This window comes from Neospora caninum, chromosome XI (assembly GCF_000208865.1).
Source record: "Neospora caninum Liverpool complete genome, chromosome XI".
NCBI lineage: Eukaryota > Apicomplexa > Conoidasida > Eucoccidiorida > Sarcocystidae > Neospora > Neospora caninum.
The window spans coordinates 2,876,272-2,896,676 of NC_018397.1; the positions used below are offsets into that span (position 1 = coordinate 2,876,272).

At 52.4% G+C, this 20,405-nt stretch overlaps 3 protein-coding genes and 1 non-coding gene across 4 annotated transcripts; 3 read left to right on the top strand and 1 right to left on the bottom strand.

The window, feature by feature from the left end:
- Positions 1 to 459: 459 nt before the first annotated feature.
- On the top strand, positions 460 to 1,874 carry NCLIV_056500 (conserved hypothetical protein; the record flags this gene model as incomplete). The annotated part of the gene is made up of 4 exons (XM_003885205.1): positions 460 to 623; positions 883 to 1,029; positions 1,410 to 1,477; positions 1,837 to 1,874. 4 exons carry the CDS (start codon positions 460 to 462, stop codon positions 1,872 to 1,874), a joined length of 417 nt encoding a protein of 138 aa, XP_003885254.1.
- A 1,625-nt stretch (positions 1,875 to 3,499) lies between these two features.
- On the top strand, positions 3,500 to 3,579 carry NCLIV_t130007. The gene has a single exon. It is a non-coding gene; the product is annotated as a tRNA-Leu (tRNA).
- A 1,890-nt stretch (positions 3,580 to 5,469) lies between these two features.
- On the bottom strand, positions 5,470 to 10,493 carry NCLIV_056510 (Homeodomain interacting protein kinase 3,related; the record flags this gene model as incomplete). Its single annotated transcript, XM_003885206.1, has 5 exons — positions 5,470 to 5,720; positions 6,069 to 6,300; positions 6,788 to 8,074; positions 8,412 to 9,322; positions 10,400 to 10,493. 5 exons carry the CDS (start codon positions 10,491 to 10,493, stop codon positions 5,470 to 5,472), a joined length of 2,775 nt encoding a protein of 924 aa, XP_003885255.1.
- Positions 10,494 to 15,788: 5,295 nt separating this feature from the next.
- On the top strand, positions 15,789 to 18,538 carry NCLIV_056520 (Rab1-prov protein, related; the record flags this gene model as incomplete). Its single annotated transcript, XM_003885207.1, has 5 exons — positions 15,789 to 15,930; positions 16,344 to 16,482; positions 16,864 to 16,978; positions 17,881 to 18,006; positions 18,422 to 18,538. The coding sequence occupies 5 exons, from the start codon at positions 15,789 to 15,791 to the stop codon at positions 18,536 to 18,538; spliced, it is 639 nt and encodes a 212-aa protein (XP_003885256.1).
- Positions 18,539 to 20,405: the final 1,867 nt, after the last annotated feature.

The window sequence follows — 20,405 nt, forward strand, 5'->3', positions numbered from 1 at the left end:
TTACTATTGACGATGTTCATGGGTCATGAGCAAGACTTCGCCCTCCCCTGTTTCAGCTGTGAAAGAAGGTAAACTTGTTTTTTGATTCTGCTCTTTGTCTGAATTTGCTTGTCCTCGTCTTTGCTCTCTCCTAATTTCTTGAGCCTGTTCAACGAAACAGTCGGTGGAGCGCCGATATTATAGCCAGACATTTCGTCTTCCACGTCGCTCCTTGCCTATCAGTTTCTACGGTTCCCACTTTCCGTTTTCCGGCCCCGTACACATTTTTGGAATCTAGGTGGATAAGTCGTCTGAATTCCATCTTTCTGTATGTTTTGCTGAACGGTTATACGTCAACGAAGCGCAAATATCGGTGCCGTTACCTCTCTGCCCCTCGTTTTCCTTTCTTCGGTTCTGGACGAGGCCGCCTTTCACAATTTCAACTCGTTCTCTCTGCTGAAAAATGCAGCTGTAGACAAAATGAATGGCTGCAGCAAGAGAAAGTCCCATCGCCTTCTACAGCCGGTGTTTGAGTTGCAACAAACTTTCCCGAAAATACAGCACTGGCAAGGAGCAGAGATTCTTCATCGTCTCAAGCAAAAGGAGAAGGATGCTGCAGTCATTCACCCCTGCATCGACACCTGGTAGGAAGAGGAAAGAGAGGTCGGGGAAAAGGACAAAGTGGTTTCTTCGTCTGCTGACAGACATGGGGAATACAATGGGGAAGGTGAACGAAGCGGATGCCGGCATAGGTGCCGGGGGCAAGTCACACATGAAGCGCAGCGGACACCAGTTAGCTGTACGGACATCCCGCGGCCATGAGCGACAAGGCAGGCTGCAGAGAGTGTCGAGACGACGAAAAGACAGAATTTTCTCTTGCATTTTCCTCTTTTCTGGACGCAGGGGGGAGTACATGCAGTGCCTCAGGCGCTACCCTGCAACCTCCGCGGCGAGGTGCCGTGTCGAGAGTGACAGACACACACGTTGTCTTCACCTGAATGGCCGATGGAAACCGTCAGACAGTCTAGAGGCTCTGAAGCTCCTTGAAATGTAAGTTGGAAGTCATGAGTGGACAATACACCGAGTGGGTGTAATCGGTGTCTCCACACTATCGCAGGGTAACAAGTGTTTCGAAGACAATGGCAGAAAATCGGTCTCTCACTGTATGTACACATTTATGCGCGCATATATATATATATATATGCATACACATATTGAGCGTCCTGCAATCAACTGCAGGAACAGTGGACATTTCTCTCGCGGTTCGAGGAAGAGTGTCCAGACACGTGTGTGTGTGTGTGTGTGTGTGTTTGCGGTCTCCGAAATGCGAGTCTTTTAGTTAGCGCCAACGTTTTGCCTTCTTTTTCTGTTCTTCGTGCCAGACGCTCTCCTCTACCCCGTCGTGCCTTTGTTGTCTCTTTCGCTTACAGGTTCAAAGTTTTCAATGAAACAGCCAGATTCAAATATCCCCCTCGCCCTGTGCACTCTCTGGTCCGAGGTAAGTCGCCGCGCTACGTCTTCACACATGTTGCATTTAACACAACTCCCAATATTCCCGTCCATACGCATTCCTGCGAAGCGTACGAATGCGTATAGCGAGGATTACATACGCGTAGCACTTCGCGTGCTTCTTTAACGTAGCACTCTCGCCGCTCTGCATAATTACGGAAGGGATAACTGTATGCAGATGTCTTAAACACAGTTTTTTTGAGATGTTGCACTTGAGTCGATTGCTGGTGGCGCAGGGGATATGCCGCCATAGTTGAGCGATCCTGAATTTAATTGTTTCTACGTATGGGTATGCGTATCGGAGTTGTTCAAGACGTGCAGGCGGTGCATTTTTGTGTCGCTTTACAGGGTGCGCTTTCCCATTCTCCAATCCACCAAAGAAGTAGGCGCCTGTCTCGGCGTCTCAGTCGGTCGGCTTGTGGAGCCGTCATAATTTGTTTTCACTCACTTTCCTCGTCTGGCTGTTGAACGAGCATGCCATTTCAGCTGACGGGGCCTGCCTGTGTCAGCAGAAACGTGGCTGCAAACGTTTTTCAAGGCTTCATGACTCACACTGGAAATTTGAGCGAAAGCACAAGTCGCTATTTTTCCTTAATGTGTGACTGCCTGTGCAACTATCGCTCTATATCCATCTCAGTATAAGGGTGTGCAATAGATATGATCTGGAAGGTATCCAGGCCTCCTGCGGGTTTGCCTTGACCCCACGTGAGGGTGCGCTCGAGAACTAGACTGGTCTCCTTGAGTGGAGAATGTGCCTTCTTGTGTTTAGTCTGGGCGAAGTGCTCGTCTCTTGAACGGCGCCTCCTCCCTTCGAATTGCCGTTCCCAATTTCTGCGCTTCAAACCTTCAACTTTCGTGAACAGTCAGTAAACTGGGCACGCGACGAGGCAGTGTTCGCTTCGGTGAAATCCCCGGACTTCATCCCCGGGGCAGACGCTCTGGTTTCTAATCCACTGTTGCCTAGCCTCCAGAGTCACTGCGAAGCGCGGAGAACCGCTTGGACGCCAACCTTTATTGACCATCAGAACAGCTGCTCCAAGCCAGATTTCTATATACAGCATGCACGTGGTTGCCCAGATTGATGTTTCTAACTCGTACACCCCTCTCCTCACATTTCAGTTCCGTTGATTGTCCACCCAACTGCAATTTGGACGAAAGAGACTGTTGGGTCCTTGGGATGCGTGCATTGTTTCTTTTTGTGAGCGGCGGCAGACGTACAGACCGTCAGACAGTATCTGTAGGTTTTGCTGCTTTCTCGATCTGCCGAATCCATGTTGTTTGCTTTCGGAATGCCCGCTGGTAGAGTTGGGTCTTCTGAACGTATTCCCTTGTCGAACCAAAAGTTTTTGAGCTGTACGGCAAAGCTGACTGGTTTTGTGCGCCACCAAAAACACGCATTTCTCAGCGGGGTCAAAGCCATGCCGTGAATTGGAAAGCATTTGGACGACACTGACAGAATTTTTTTCAACTGAGGGACTGACATGAAACACACGTTGTGACAAGAATCTGTGTGTGGGAGGGGACTTCTCGATAAACAGATCCACCGTTTCAGGGTTAGCCTCTTCACAGTCAGTTCCTCCGAAGAACTCCGGTTTTCTGTGCGTTAGAATTCCAGAAGCTGGGCCTCTCTGGATAGTGCCACAACACACCGTCACCACTCCAGGTTCTCGCCTCCTCCAAGCTTCTTGTTATCGGGGCTGACATGTGAAGCCCTGGGATATCCTAGGGTGGAAATCATATCTTTACCGTTTCTGGGATTCAGACAGAAGATTGGCTTCAAGCAGCTTTGTGTCTCATTCCTCGCAACGCCAATTACTTGAGTCCCGCACGTGGAACAGCCCCCGCAGCATCCCGACCGTTTCACAGGTGGAAGAAAGGGACAGTCAGAGGCAGTCTTGTCAAGTCCACCGATGTTTCGACATTTCAAAGCACGTCCGTAACCTCTGTTTTCCAACGCTGACAACGGAACAAATGTGATGTCTCTCACGCGAGTTACCCCACATGGATCTTCGGCAGGATGGCCGAGTGGTCTAAGGCGCTGCGTTAAGGCCGCAGTCCGAAAGGGCGTGGGTTCGAACCCCACTCCTGTCACTTACCTCGACTCGTGTCGATTTCTTTTCTTGCTGTTTTGAATACGCATTCGATCTCCTCTAACCAAGTTCTACTTTTTCATAACGCCCTTTAGAGTGTCCTTTCGCTGGAAACGTCCCTCCAGCTATACTCCTGGCTAGACTAGTCGCGCGGTCGTACCCAGACCCCGAATGGCCGCATCGATACACCTAGTGACAGAAAAACGTGAAAAAAAGGAATGAAAGCGCGATATCGGTTAGAGCGGCGCTCGAGACGTGTGCGAACGCTGCTGGAAACGACCGCTCGACAAGGTACGAGGCTACTCACGGTTGGTACACCTTGCGTTTCTGTGTGTAAAAGGCTGCTCTGTAGCTGACATGCGGACTCGGAAGCAGAGTAACACGATGCATAATTTTATGTCTCCGAAGTATTTTGTGTAGGAAACCCTACACGTGAATATATACTTTTGTACACGCAACTAGTCTGTCGCCTTATGGGTCTCGCGCGCGGAAGTATAGAATGACACAGAGGCCTCAGGAAAGGGCGAGATTCCGAGGCGAAGAAACATAGAGAAGAAAAGCGTAGGAACAGGTAAAACGAGAGACATTACCGCGTTAGGAAGGCGAGAAATGAACAGACCAGAACAGCAAGGGTGCAAGAAACTGCAGAGTCCAGCAGCCGACAGAAGTGGGAAGTTTGTGAACTTTGCAGCGGAGTGTTTTTCGATCATGGTTCGTCTCCATCGTGAGAGGAGAAAAAACCGAGATACAAACGACGCAAGGAAGGTTCACAGGGAAAACTGAAAACAAAAAAGACAAACTGCGTGCAGAAACACAACCAAATAACATATAGACACGCACCTGTCGCTTGGGTTCCCTCCTCTTTGCAAGAACAGAAAGTTCAAAACACCCTCCAAAATTACCGGAACAATGGACGGAAGATGCTGTGTATGTGAATTCACACGCATCTGCACACACCCACGTATATACACGCACATATGTGGATACACGCGCATGTATTTAGAAAACTTTTTAAATATATACCGCATGCATTTATAGAGGTGTGAGGACAGAGAAGAAAACACGAGTATGCAGTCAACAATCAAGCATATCCACGTGTATGAATTTGTGAGTCGCGCGTATACCCGTCATGTACATATGAAGAGAGTTACATGCCCCCTCTACAGAAATACCTCTGTGGAGGTAGTCTCCGGTCTTGTCAGTGTGGGTAAGGGCAAAAAGAGAGCGCCGGGTATCACCACGAAGTTTCTCGCGACTTGGTTGGGACTGAGCAAGCAGATACGCGCCGCGGTTAGTCTCTGTCTCGTGAGGAAGGGACGAGGTAGACCAGACGAGAAAAAAGGATTTTCATTTGAATGTGTGTGGCGTGTCAAGCATCTACGACTTGCAACGCGATACCAAAATCACCGACACAGCATAGAACAGCCAAACATCCCTATTGGCTCGGAAAAGTGTTCTGTGTTGCTACACCCACAAGCAAAAAGCTGCATGTACACTTAACTTCTCTCCCTCGAATCCCTACGACACATTTCCCCGCCGATGCCCCAAAATCGACGCAGACAACACGAGTCTTCTGCAGTCGATTTCACGACCACGCCGCCGCGATGCCGCGCGTCGTCCCTCTCTTGACACGAGGGAGAAGTACGCCTTTTGAGCAAGCACAGAAACAAAGAGAAAGGCTCCGCGGGACATCGACGCCAGTCGGTCTGTTCCAAAACAGAGCCCAGAAACAAACGACGGCGCTGTACCGCCCGTTTCGCCGTCTGTCGTCCACGTTTCTTCCCCGTTTTCGTATTTCTCGCCTTCTCTTTCCCTTGGCTTACTCGTGCGTCCCCCGTTTCTCTTCTTCTGTGGGGCTGTTTTTGCGAGTTTCTTTTCCGCATTGCCGCTCTCACGGCGCAGTCCCCGAGCCGCCACTGCCGCCAGTCCCCTTCAAAACCGGCACCGGCGAACTCATCGAAGCTGCATGCGATCGACTCGGCGTGTGCTCCGCGCCAAAGTGAATGCTCTCTTTCAAAAACGGGTGTTGAAGAGCCTCGTCGGGAGTCAGCCGCTTCTGTGGGTCAAGTGCCAAGCATTTCTCCAGCAAGTCGCCGAGCTGTCGCATCTTCCGCCGGAGAAAATTGATCTTTGGCGTGTTTCCTGAAAGGGAATACGGATCGATCGCCGATACGACACGCTTTGGTTCCGCGGCAAGCAGAAAACAACGGCAAATACAATTCAATAATGGTGAAGATAGATCTATACACGACACCTTTTTTTCCACTCCATGCACACCTCCAGAAGGTTCCGCCGACCTGCGCATTTGTCACAGTCTATTCACTCTCGCCCACGCATATATCAACGCATGCCTCCGCACACACATATATAAAGGAAATGGCTACATCAATATATATGTATATTATATACATACAAATATACATATATACATAAATGTAGAGGTGCATAGGTATAGATGTGTAACGGTTGAGTGTTCTCCCGTGAGTGTACCTTTGAGCCAGTGTTGTTTTTCGATGAGGATTTCGGTCAAGTTGCGCGTGGGGCGAAGGTCGTGGAGGACGCGAATCACTTCTTTCTTGAAGAAGGCGTCTCTGTCTCGGTAAGTGAAATCGAGGTTCTCGTCAAAGTGGTGGTTCGACAGCTGTCCGGCCTTTATCATTTTCGTCGGAATCTTCCCCTTCACCTCCATGATGCACTTGAGCATATCGTTGTTCGTTCTTCCCTGAAAACAGACAGTCTTGCACGCACCTCGTGACCACCAGCCGGAGCTCGTTGTGCAGTTTCACCGTTCCATCCGCCCTCTAAACATCGATCTGCGCGTCTCTCTTTCCTACGAATGCCGGGCGACTTGAACTGAGAAAAAACGCGCCTCTCGGGCGCCTCCGCTCCCCCTCCGGTCCGCGAAAACCTCGGCAATTTTAAAGAGAGGAAGGCACGAAGGAAAGGTCAACCAGAGACACACGCGAAAACGAGAGAGCATGCACAACCCAGAACGCGTCTCTCTCCCTCGCGCTCTCGGCCCCCGACGCCGCCACGGAAATCGTAGAGACACTGCGCCCCTGCGCTTCCTGTTTCGTCCCTCCCCGAGAAATATATTTCTCTCGTCCCCGCTGCCTCTTCCACCCCCGCACGCCTCTCGTCTCGTTCTCTCCTTCCCTCCTTTCCCTCTCCCTTTTTCTCCAGCTCCTCGTTCTCTTCTTTTCTCTCACCGGGAAGAGAACCTGTCCAGTTGCGAGTTCGTAGATCGTCGCTGCTGCGCTCCACACGTCGATTTGGACGTCGTATTTGCATCCGAGGATGATCTCCGGTGCGCGGTAGAACCGGCTGACGAGGTACGCCGTGATCTCGTTGTCCGACACGTCGCTCGCACTGCCCAAGTCGCAGACCTTCAAACTGGTGAATTTCTCGTTCAGCAGGATGTTGTCGGGCTTCAAGTCCGCGTGGATGATTCGGCACCGACTCAAATGGCGCAGCGCGACGAAGAGCTGCTTGCTGTACGCGTGGATCGCGCTCGCGTTCAGACCCTTGCCGCCGCCGTACTTTTTCAGCGCCGTCCGCAGATTCCCCCACAGCCACTCGAAGACCAGGCAGAAGTGACCTCGATACTCAAAGTGCCTGAGGAGGCGGACGATGTGGCGCTTGTCGTCTTTGTCTGTCGAGTTCAGCAGCCGCAGAATGCTCGTTTCCTTCTCCGCCGCCTTCTTCATCATGTCGTTGTGGCGAATGCACTTGATCGCCACGAACCGCTTCTCCTGCAGGTCGTAGCACTTGAGCACGTTCGAAAAGACACCCTTCCCAATCGCCTCGCACTCCACGCGGTACCGACCGTCGTCCAGCAACTCCCCGACGGTCGCCTGGTAGTACCCCTCCGAGTCGTTCCAGTTCTCGGCCGGCCCCGTCGTCGCCGAGACGTTCAGGAGCGACTTCTTGCGCGACCGCCTGCTCTCCCGTCCGCCCCGGGTGCTCTTTGTCGCTGCCGAAAACATGTCCACATCGTCGTTCTTGTCTTCGTCCGAAGACGATCCACTCTCTTCTTCGTGCTCGGCGCTTTCCTTCATCTGGATCACGAACCGCCGAAGCTTGCGCTTCTCGTCCTGAAGCCGCCGCTGCAGAGCTTCCATGTCCAGACCACCCAACGCAGTCAACGCCGACGCGGAGATCGAAGAGCCTCGCGCCTCAGAGCTCGGCGCAGCAGACTTCCCGGCTCCGGCCGCGTCAACCTCTCCGTTGGCGTCTCCGGAATTTGCGGATGCACCCGGATCGTCAGACGCGGGCTCTTTCTTCGAGGCTCCCTCTGGAGAAGAAAGGCGACCGTTCGGGGCCCTGGCCGCGTCTCCCTTCCCACTGGCTGCTCCTTCCGCCGTCGGGGATCGACGCACAGAGGACACTTCCGAGGGGTCCGCGTCTTCCAGGTCCGACAGCGAGGGAGAAGACATCTCCACAGACTTCAAACTGTCGCCATCGTGGTCAAACAACGCCTCCTGGATGTTTGCCGACTGCAGGCACACCGAACCGAGACACCCCAGTTTGTTGTTCTCTGCATGCAAAGGACGAAGAGGAGATCAGTGGACACTCGCGCACACACTGCGCGAGAAATGGAAACCTTAAAACGCACCGCGAGACAAAACGCCGGAACGCCACGCGCTGTGCCTCCACCGGGCAAAAACCCAGCGAGAAAGAAGACCCGGAGGGACTGAAATCCCATGCAGCGACAAAAAGGAAAGAAGTTCTGAACGACCCTTCACACAAACGTTGTCTGCTCAAACCCAGATCTTGTCGAACTGTGTTGCCCAATGTTCCCCACATCCACTCGCATCTGGAGTGTACACGTACCTCATCATCGGAGTTGTTTCCGTTCCGGTCCGCAGTTCTTCCACTCTTTCCGTGGTTCACGTCTCCATCACTGCGAGGTTTCTTGTCGCCCTCTGTGCGGTCTCCTTTCTCCGTTCGCCTCTCTATGTCTTTCTCGCCATTCTTCTCGGCTTTTGCCTTTTTGGACGCCCGATCGCTCTCTTTTGGGCTCTCGCGATGCTCGCCATTCCGTCTTTCTTCCCTTCCTTTTCCTCGCGACTCGCGTTCTCTCTCGCGCTCTCCGTTCGGAGACTGCGACCGCATGCGCGACTCGCTTTTCCTCTCGAACTGTCCACCCTCCTGGTCTCTGTCGCTCGGGGATGCGTCCTTCGCTTCGGATTTCTCTTCGTCTTGCTCAGCACCTCCTGCGGCTACAGGCTGCGGCGCGTACTTGGCGAGCAACAACTCACGCTGTCTCCGTCTTTCCTCCAGAAAACGATCTTCATCTTCCTCGTCGAGAATTTCCAGGTTGGTCAAATCGTCATCCGACTCTTCTCGACCTCTCACCTCTCGCTCTCTTCGCTCGTGCTCTCTTCGCTCGTACTCTCTTCCCTCGCGTTCTCTTCTCTCGCGTTCTCTTCCTCGCCTCTCGTCTTCCTCTCTCTCTCTCCGTCCATCCTCCTTCCTGGATCGCCCACAAGTCGACGAGGAAGAAGAGGAAGAGTGTCCCTTGTCTCGCTTTGAGTAGCCGCGGTGTCTCTCAGGAGACCGTTCGCGACTTCTTCTGTCGCGATCGCCATGGCGGTGAGAAGCCCCCGAAGATTTGTGAGAGGACCCAGAAATGTGAGAAGAGTGAGGGTGGCGATCTACAGAGCGATAGCGAGAACGCTCAGGAGAGGGAGAGTCACGACCGTGGTGCCGAGAGGAACGGCCCGAATCTCGAGAACCGTGTCCTGCAAGAAAAATGTGGCAAGACGCAGGAACCACGCAACCACTTTTCACCTCCCCGCAAATGCTCTCTCTCATCAAACACGCCTCCACGAAACACGAAACGCCTCACGTTTCTCCTCGACAGACGTACACATACATATACATATACATACACATATACATTTATACATACACACATATATACATATATATATATATATATATATATGTACAGAGGCAAAGCCCTGCGATCTGGACTCACGGACCTCAACGAGCGCGTGAGTACACACACAGACACCTCGACATGACGGGTTCGACGACCGATGAGATCTACAGAGGAAATGGGAGAAGCAGCCTCGCCCGTCGATGTACGAGTCGAGAGTGGCGTGGGAATCCGCGCCTTCCGTTCGAAGCACGACTTGGGCCACCTCGCAGTCGCCCTCGCTCTCTTTTCCCTCCAGCGAAGAGCGGAGAATCCACGATTGTCGCAGCCCCGCATATATACGCCAGACACACGCTCGCGGAGAGCTATCAGCTCCAGAGAAATTGCAAAGAGACAAGGTGCGAGCTTGCCTCTCTCCAAGCACACCCTCTCTCCCAGCCGCACTGGCAACACGGGGGAAAGAACAGAGACAAGGCTGAACAGAAAGGCAACCCTTCCGTCGACCAATCAGCACATTGCATAGTGAGAAGCAGGACCGCCGTTTTTGCAAGACACGGAGAAAGACAGAAAACAATGTCCCCGATGTTCGACAAAGCGCCAAGGAAATGCGTCCCTGTGTGCGAAGAACCAGATCTCGCAAAAGTCGAGCTATCGATGTGTGTGTCTTCTCTTGGAAAGACGCAATGGGGAAAAATGCTCCAACTTGAGATACTTTTAAATTCAGACCTCCACGAACCGATGAAACACAGCTCACCTGCACGCACAAACCGACAATGCAGTCAAAACGCAAACATATCCACCTCCACAGAAACACAGCAATGTATACATATACACGTAAAATGTATGCATATAACTAGATAAATATTTGTGTTTTTATTATGTGTGTTGTTGGACAGGAAAGACTGAGGAGCTGTCCCACGGGTCTTTTGGCACGTACCGTCGGAGTCTCTTCCGAGGTGTCGAGAGCGATGAGACGATGAAGTGCGTTCTTCCTCGCGTCGTCTTTTCCTGCTGGATGAGGAAGAGTCCATCCTGTCGACCAGGCGTGAAGAAAACGGATAAAGGGAGATGAAAAGCAAAACACGCACAGCCCCGGGGCTCTCGCGCGGGTTCAAACGTATGTACACCCCACCCAGGCAGCGGGGGGCGACCGTGTGGAGAGACAGGGAAGAGAGAAAAGCTCAGGGGACAGCAGATAGGAGCGAGGAGAGGAGAAACAGAAGGAAGAGCAGACGGGAGGAAAGGAGACACCAGGAAAAGCGGGGAAAGGGGAGGGAGAGGGCTACGCAGCTCTGTGCGTCTCTCTCTCTTCTTCCGGGCTGCGCTAGGTGGGAACTCGCGCTTCTTTCGTGTTTAGGGCGACCGCTACGAAGACGAAGACAAGCATCTACAGAGACACGGCCCGTGCGGATGCGTCCCCACCACTGAGAGACGCAACCGGAGTCGCAGACTCAACAGAGAGAGTCTGAGGGCGAGACACCAGGCGAGAGGAGTGGAGGGAACAAGACAGAAGACAGCGCGTGAGGCACACGACCCGTGTCCGTCGAAAGCAGCGTGGGAACAAGAGGGAGACGAAGCAAGAGATGTTGCCGTACCGCTAGGAGCAGCCAATCTTAACCGAAAGAGTGAGCTTGAAACAGGTTGCGTTCTGCGTTTCCTCTCGAGAGACACCGCTCTCTTCCTCCTCTTTTCTTCCGACCGCCTGGCCTTTCCCGAAAGGCGAGCCCCCGAGAAACCACTGGGCACGTCCCTGCTGCTAGCGCCCGGAAAGGGTCAGAGACAGCAATCTGAAGAGGAAACGGAGAGAAAGAACACGCGAGAGCGAGAGAAAACGCAAGCGAGAGAGAGACGCGTTTCACACGCGCCGCTGCTGCGCAGGCCGCCACGCTCTGTTGTGTCTAGCTTTCCTCTTCCCTTGCACGCCCCCCAAGAAAAGCTGCGTTTCGCGTTCTGCGAGGCGACAAAACACGCCAACAAGGACGGAAACTCCACCTCGAATACAGACAAACTTTAAAAAAAACGCTGGCGAGGGGGAAGCAGGCGCGGCAATCCGTAGGCAGGCGCGGCCTTGGAAAGGCTGTGGAAGGAAATGGAGCGAAGAGAAACAGGAACTCCGAGTAAGGGAATATGCACGTCTCCTGTTGCAGTTTCCCTAATGTTTTTGTCCTCTGGCGAAGAAAACGCAGAGCTGGGCACGGGCATCATACTCGAACAGCCGACCGTCACGCGGTCAGCCCAAACGCGCCGTTGCTCTCAGGCATACCACGTCGGGGTGTACAGGCCTTCAGGGAAAGAGAGAATTTTCGACATGCAAACGACGGCTGAACGAGGAAGAAAAGACGTTTCCTGACACTGGTCAGAGCCCCTAGAAAACAAAAGGAGGATTTGGGGAAAGGGCGTTCGCGTGGTGAAATCGGCGCGACACCAGACTTGCAGCGGCACTGTGTCGAGAAAAAGTGGTTCGAAAGGACAGTGAGGCAGAGAGGAAAGAAAAGAAATGGAAACACTGGCGGGCGTGTAAAATGAAGAGGCAGGGAAACAGAGAGAGGACACGAGATTCGGCCTTTTTGGAGAGGAAGACAAGAAACACCCCGACAGACACCCGGGAAAAGAGAGTAATCGAACGGGAAACAAACTTATCAGACGAGGGGAAAAGAAACAGTTTTGACATTGAAACAGCGAAACGGGATGAATGAATTGGAAAAATGCGACAGGTACGAGGCTCCTGCTCCCAAACTGCCTCCCGCGACTGCGCGCAGAAAATGGAACCTTTTTCGAGTGACGCTGAATATGCCCGCAGGGGCTTCGGCTTATAGAGGGAGAAGCATCTCCGCTGACTCTGCACACCCCCGTTTTCTTCAACCCCCAAGCCTCTCGGTACTTCCCCTGAGAACACGAGTAGTAAAAATTGGTAACCAGCACATTTCCGCACACCCTAACGCCAAGAACCAACATGTGTTGAATCTTGTTCAGCAGAGCTTTCCGGAGAAAAGCCCGAGTTGCTCGGTTTTTTTGGTGGCTCAGGGGAACTTCCGGAAGAAGCAAACGCCCGGAAGGGAAAAATTCACACGAGAAGTTTGTTCACAGGATACCTCGCCAGACGTCTTCGTATTCTCCAGCTTCTTTCGGGAGAGTGCCTGTTCCTCGTGCAATCGGAAACGGTGAAGGCCGTCTGGAACAGAAGACGGTCGCAACCCGAGTTCACGTTTTCAGTAGGACACTCTGTGACGCGCGAGAAACCATGTTAAGGAAAAAGACCTTTGTCCTCGCTATAAAGAACACAGGCGCTGTCTGCTTATGCCTAGTTTGCTTACCACCGAGGATCTCGCACGTAGTCTAGACAGCACAGGTCGCGGAAGATCTCACGAGGCGGATGCGCATATCCCCCCCCGACGAGGGAAGAGACACACACTGCAGTTCCATTACGAGAAAAGGGCCCCAAAAAGCGAGAGATGTGAGGCGACACAATTCTCTCGGACAGCTTCGTGTGTGATAGCGTGAAGCGGCGAAGAAGAGAAACGTGGCCGCAGGGGGAAACGGGGAGCGGAGCTAGGAGGCGAAACTTCGGATCTACACAAAGTTTGCGATGAACGAATTTAGGGCAGACTGCGTCCAAAGCGAGGAGGCAAGGCGGCTCATCCTGAAGCCAAGAAAAGGAAACTGGACGGATTCGTGGAGCCCACTGGAAGTGACACTGTGTTGACGGGTCGACGCGTTTTCCAACCCGCAATAGAGCCGATGTGAGGCAACTCCTTCAACGAGGTTGTCCATCTGTTGCTGACGAACTGAAACATCGCGGAACACGGCATCTGTAGAGAGTGTGGCACGTAGACGTCAAAGGAGATTGGATGAGTGTTTTAACACAGACTTCGGGGGTTTTTTGCGTCTTTTTGAGGAATGACGTGTGCAGGCTCGGAGCGCGTCTGACGAGCCAAAACGTCGTATAATTGAGGTTGTTAGAGATCAGAGAAAACAGGTTGCAATTCAGAAATCTGAATAACGTGACGTGCTCGTAGTTTGTGTCGGTGTGCCAGTGGCTCTGATGCAGATACCCGAACGATACTCCAAACATTCCAGTTGCTGTGATAGAAAACATATGCTGGGTTCCTATTATTCCTCATACCGTGATACTCACGGACGTCAGGATAACTCTGGGTTCTGCGAGCTGGTGTTGTGAGCGGGTGTGCTCTCCGTGGCAACATACCTCCTCATCTACGGTGCCAGCGACTTCCCCGCTTCTTTTCATTTCGCAGGCTCTCACTGATTCGCCCAAGAAGACGCTCGGATGTCTCCGGTTCGTTCTCTCCGGAGGCCCCAGAGTGTAAGGGTTCAAGCTGTGAGCGAATGATTCCCAAACAAAATTTGTATGCACACTCTAAGCACCCGGTAGCTCTCTGCTGCCACCTTCTCGCTAGTAGATTTCAAGTGGAGTCTCGCCTGCATATCCGCGTTCTAGAGATACTTGCTTCCTCCGGAGAAGGATTGGGGCTGTGCAGACAGAGGTGTTTTTTAAGGCAGCAGTGGGGCCTTCTACAATTGAAGAAGCCGAAGGGACGATACAAAAGAGACAGTTACACCAGCGGGTGTACGTACACCTCAACCTGTTGGGTGTACGTACACCTCAACCTGTTGGGTGTACGTACACTTCAACCTGTTGTATGTATGTGTTCTTGGTGTGCATCTGACACCCGACGTAGCCAAGCGCATCATTGAGAAACCCCTCTGCGTCGCCATTTTGAGCGGACACGCGTACTTCACCGAAGAATAACGTGTGTTCTTGGCGACTACCCTACCTCCGCTTCTTTTCCCAGTATCGTCTCTTGCTATCGAGAAATCATCGTCACTCGCTCACTTTTTCCCCGGCCTGTGTTGCCCTGGCTTTTGGGCCTTGACCAGTCAGCCGCTTCTGCCCAAAAGGGGCACTCAAAACTCCGTGCGGCGGCAGATCACCAGCTTGTCGACAGCTTTTTTTCTCTTCTCTTCATCGCTGCTTCTTTCTGCTCCGTGGTATTTTTATGTCATGCAAAGTGTCTTCCGCTTGGTCCTCTCCACACGCTGTTTTGTTCCTTTTCTTGGATTGTGTATCTGTTTCTTTTTTCCAGTGGTTCCCGCCGACGCGCCTTCCGCGTGCATGCGAGCTCGTCCGAACCGAGACAAAGCGCGCTCCGCGAGAAAGACGCTTTCGGCTTCGTTTTCTGCTTTCTCCTACGCCTGTCGAAAGTGTAAAGATGCTTGTACCTTGGCTTCACAACGCATGCGATCTGTCCCCGTGTGTTTTTCCTCGTTTACCCAAAGAAGGAACGGCGCTGAGCCTCTCTTTTGTGCAGGACCTCAGCTAGAGAACCGGCTATCTCGTTTAATCTGCAAAAGAGAGAGGATATTCTGAGTCTCCGAAGAAGGATCTCTCTATGTATCCTCTTCTTTGGCACGTGTATGTACATCTGCCGTTGCGTTTTCCGTCGCATGGACGACACACAGAAACTGCTCCGACACACCCTTGAGACCCTACTACACACTTGCATGCAAAGCGACAGAGAGTTCGAGTCAACAAGCTTCACTCGGTCGACAGAATCCAAGGGGACACTGATCTCAGTTTCCCCCTTTATACTTTCTTTCATATGCGTGCAGTGCTCACTGTCTTCATTTTCCCCGGTATATGTATATATTCATTCATGTACACACACATTTCCATCTTCTTTGTTTCCGCAGAGTGTGTCAGAGTCGTTTTGACAGGTCGATGTATGCAGGAAGAGAATGTGTATTTGTGAGTGTCTCGTTCGTGTGTAACTGGCCAAGCAGGGTGAACGCCCTACTCAGAGCCGTTTGGGAGTGCTTGGATATCTCATGGTCCTTGCGGCGAATCACGACTTCGGTCTGCGCGATGCCGCGTAATTTTGTTTCACTCTTCTCCACTTCCGAATGTTTTGTCCCTCGCCTTTGACTTGAAAAAAGGAGACAGTAGCTCTTCGTCCTGCGCGACTAGCGGACTGTCTCCTCTCTGCGTCGGCCGTCTCACTGTGTCCCTTTTTGCCTCTCAAGGTCGACGGTGCTGTCTCTCCTTCCCCTCGCGCCTCCCTTTTTCTCCTTATGCTTTCCTTCTCTCTTCACGCAGCTACTCCTCTACCCCACCTCTGAGCTCCGTTTCAAGTTGAACACCAAACCTCTCCCCGCTCGTCTACCAGGCTCACTGTCCCCTTCATCCGATCTTCTTCTTTTCCGTCTTTTCTTTCCGTTTTCTTTCCTGGATCTTTTCGGACCTTGGTCTCTTGCTGACCCGTTTTCTCTCAGTCTCGTCTCCGTCTTCCTATTTCTCCGGTCTTTCCACGATGCAAGTTCCCGCGGGTGCGACCGCTAGCTATGACCACTTGCTCAAGCTTCTCCTTATCGGCGACAGCGGCGTGGGGAAAAGCTCGATCCTGCTGCGATTTTCAGAGGACGTTTTCAACGAGAAACAACTCTCAACCATCGGTGAGCGCTCTCTTGCGTCTTTTTCGCTCGCCCCTTTCCGCGTTTGCTTCCGCGCGTGGCGTTTCGCGCTCTTCGCTTCTCACCAGACGCTGCAACGCTTCCCGCCACGCTTCTCTGCCCAGGCGGTTGCCCTCGCTCTCCCACTTTCGCCCGCTTTCGATTTCGCCCGTATGTGTGCGTCGATCTGCGTCGTTTGCGCCTTTGAATCTACGGCTTTTCTCTGAGATTTGCGCTCGGGAGCACAACCTGCGAAACCGCCTTTCTTCGTGGAGGGGGAAAGTGTGTTTCTGCGTCGCAGCGTGTCTCTCTTCTTGCTTCTCTACTTCATACGCTAGCTCTTCTGCTTGAGGTGTAGGTTACCTCTCTCCGTGTTTTTTTCGCGTTATTTTGCTCTCCTCCTTTCTGTCCCACAGGCGTCGATTTCAAGGTGAAGGCAATAACGGTTGGAGATGCGAGGCTGAAACTCGCCATCTGGGACACAGCAGGACAGGAGCGATTTCGCACGCTCACTTCGTCTTACTACCGAGGTGCCCAGGGGATCATCATGGTCTAGTAAGTCTTGTCCCTCTCCCTTCTCGGCTGCTCTGGTGCGGCGCCGCCCGTCGAATTTCGGCGCTTTCCCCATTCCCCTGCGTTCACAGAGAGGGAGGGAAATGAAGGCGGAGGCGCGAGAGATTCCCGCGGCGGAGCTGCCGAGCCAGAGCGAGGCCACGTTTTTCTCCTTTCGCGACAAAGGCGGAAAAAAGAGCGGTGGAAGTGCATGCATAAGCGTATGCATTTGGAGACCATGTTACGGATCACTGGATACCGAAGATGTCTCCACATCCAGGAATATGCCGCACTACATATATATATATATATATATACGCATGCACATGCTGTTTGGTTTCTTGCTTTCCTCTCCCTTGAATGCATTTGTTTGTTTTGCTTCAGTGACGTGAGCAACCGCCAGTCGTTCTTGGATCTGCAGTCTTGGCTAGACGAGATCTACCGCTACTCCACGAATGCAGATGCCGTCATCATGCTCGTGGCGAACAAAATCGATAAAGTAAGTTTCTTCTTTCAATCCGAGTCTTCGACCGCCATCTGTCTCACGTGGTGGCGTCCGTTTTGCCTGTCGGCTTTTTCGGGCTTTTTTGCTCGCACCTCACTTGCTTGTCCCAGTCTTCCTTCCCGTGGTCTTTGTATCTATCTCTGTCTCTCTCTGACTCTCTCTGTCTCTTTGTATCTATCTGTGTCTTTCTCTGCCTCTCTCTGTCTCTTTGTATCTATCTCTGTCTCTCTCTGTCTCTCTCTGTCTCTTTGTATCTATCTGTCTTTCTCTGCCTCTCTCTGTCTCTTTGTATCTATCTCTGTCTCTCTCTGTCTCTTTGTATCTATATCTGTCTTTCTCTGCCTCTCTCTGTCTCTTTGTATCTATCGCTGTCTCTCTCTGTCTCTTTGTATCTATCTCTGTCTCTCTCTGTCTCTTTGTATCTATCTCTGTCTCTTTGTATCTATCTCTGTCTCTCTCTGTCTCTTTGTATCTATCTCTGTCTCTCTCTGTCTCTCTCTGTCTCTTTGTATCTATCTCTGTCTCTCTCTGCCTCTCTCTGTCTCTGTCTCTTTGTATCTATCTCTGTCTCTCTCTGTCTCTCTCTGTCTCTTTCTGCCTCTCTCTGTCTCTCTCTGTCTCTTTGTATCTATCTCTCAGGTTCTTTCGCTGTTTGCGCCCCTCCGCCCCCTCTTCGTTTTCCTCTCTCGGTGCCTCTCCACTTCTCTCTCGAGTTCGTTTTCTCTCTACCTTTCTCTTTTTCTCTTTTCCTGCTTCGCTTTCTTTCTCGCTCTCGACGTGTCTGTCCTTTGTTCCCTTGTGCGTCTTGTGTCGACCCTCCCGCTCTTGGGGGTGTCTCTTCTTTCCTCCCCCTTTTTCCATTTGTCTTTTCTCTTCTGGGTTCTGGCTTTCTTCAGCGGACGGTCGAAGTCGAGCGGCGCGAGGGAGAAGCTTTTGCGTATCAGAAAGGAATGCTATTCGTGGAGACCTCGGCAAAGACGCGCCAGGGAGTCGATCACGCCTTTGAGGAGCTCGTGCAGAAGGTGAGTGGTATCGCACGGAAGAGCAACAGCCGCGGAAATCTTCGACTTGCCGGGGCAACAAACAGGCCTAACCAGAGCAGCAAGGTTTGTGGAATCCGCAACGCAGAGACACCCGAAGAGAGGGAAGAAGGAAGCTCGAGAGGTGAGAGCGAGCAAAGAGGAAGAGAAAACACTCGCGGGGAGAGCGGCGTGAACGAGCGAAAAAAAGGGGGGTGGACAGACAAATGGCAGAAAGGCGAGAAGCTCCTTGTGTATCTAGCGCTCTGCCTTGGGCACTGAGACGAACCTACAGTTCACTCCTCTGTGTTGTCTAACTCCAGTAGTGTTCGGTGTGAAATTTACCAACCGATCTGAAGCGGCCTTGAATATCCAAATGCAAGGTCGGTGCCGACTGTGCCTGAGCGATGTGTACCAGATTCTCGACACTCCGTCGCTCCTCGAGAACACCTCCCCTGTGGGCGCTGCGCCTCGCCAGCTGTCTTACTCTCGCGACGGGGATGCGGTGAATGCGCCGTCGGGGTGTTCGTGTTAAAACAGCGGACGAGTTGGAACGGAGGCAGGAAGACAGAAAGGAGAAGCCGCCTTGTGTTTGATGATCAGAGCAACAAAGGGCGACACAGAGGGTTCTAAAGACCCAAGAACGCGGCGGGGGTTTCTACTCTGTGGTTTGCTGCTTTTTGGATCGAACGCCACACGTTGTGGCGGTATCGCAGGGCGTTTGCCGGGCGTATGTACACTGCATTTGGCTGTATGTTTGGTTCCGCTCTTCGCTTGGCAAATGTGCGTCCGCGCCATGCTCGTTTCATCTCCTGTTTGCCTAAGAGGTGCATTGGGATTTTTCTAGTTTCCTGCACACTCACGCGTGGCCGCTTTTCTGTGATGTTTTTTCCTCCTCTCCAGTTGCACTGTGCTGTTTTTTGCGTCTCCCCCGTACCGTCTCTCAGGCGAGTGCAGAGTGCCGGAAACTGATGCGCTTTTCTCTCCCTCGAGGGCCTCGTTCCCCTCTCGATTTTCCCTTGGTGTTTCCTTTCCCAGGCGTCGCTGCGCACGTTTGCGCATGCACACTCGCCGGCGACACGGTGAGGCTTCGGAGCTCGCTCCGCCTGGTGTACGTACACCCCGAAAAAAAGGGGTAAAGTGCGTGTGAATTGTTGGCTTTTTCTGTCCTCGTTCTGCCGTACCAATGCAGCAACTGGCGTCGTCACCTCACAGCCGTGAAGCGGGACCGCTTGTAATAATGCGAGAAGCCACACAGTGTGCTCCTTTTTCTTACGTCGGAGCAAAGCAAAACTTGTGTTTTGTGCTCACACCCTCAGCTGCAACTGTTGTTCTGGAAAACGCAAAAAAGAGGACCGGCGAGGTGTCACGCATGCGCAAAACCTCGCGGAGTACACCCCAATCGAAACGCGCGGGTCGGTTCCTGGCTGTCCGGGAGTCTTTCTCCGCTTGTCATCACCTCCCTTCGTGTCCTTCCTCTCCTCCTCTCGGTGTCTTCCTTTTCTCCGTTGCCTTATCCGTTCCCTTTTCTCCGTTGCCTTATCCGTTACCTTTTCTCTTCCTTCCCTAGAACGTACGAACACGATCTCCCTCTACCTACCTCCCCCCTAGAACGTACGAACACGATCTCCCTCTACCTACCTCCCCCCTAGAACGTACGAACACGATCTCCCTCTACCTACCTCCCTCTTCACGAAAGCCCCAAAGTCGTTCGCTCCTACCGTCTCTGTCTTTCTGTTTCTCTTTTCGCCTCTTCCTCTCCCCTGGCTCCGTGTTTCTCTTTTCCTCTCTTCCTCTCTGCGGCGGCCGCAAAGAAGAGGAAACGGGAGATTGTCAGAGCCTCCTTACTTTGCCTCGAGTCTGGGAGCTCGAATCCCTCAAATAATCCTAGACCAATCACAGGCACAAATGCTAACAAACCAAGAAAGAAAGCTAAGAGCTCGCCTGCGCGAGGAGATCGCAAGCGGCTGGAACCGAGGCGAGGGACGCTTTCTCAACGTTTCCCCCCAAACGCATATGATCCTAAACCGGCTTCACCACGTCGAACGGCTGTGCGGATGGGCAGCGCCGTCGTCACAAACGAGAGAATCGGTCGCCTTTCGGGAAGGAACGAGAGGAAACCGCTGGGTGTGCTCTGTTCCTGTGACTCCTGTGTGCATCTAAAATTCCCCGCGAAAATGAGGTGTACACCAGCAAAAAGGTAGAGTAGCCAAACGGAAGCGGTTGTGATCCAAAGAGGAAGTAGAAGAGAAAAGACGCAAAAAAACTGAAGCACGAGACACCTAGAGACAACACACATCTGAGAGAAGTGAGAGAGAAAACGCAAGGCCGCTTTTTCTGTTCGCTCCGTTCTCTCCCCGTTTGAAAGCCAACGAATAAAATCCAATCCAATCATCGAGAGA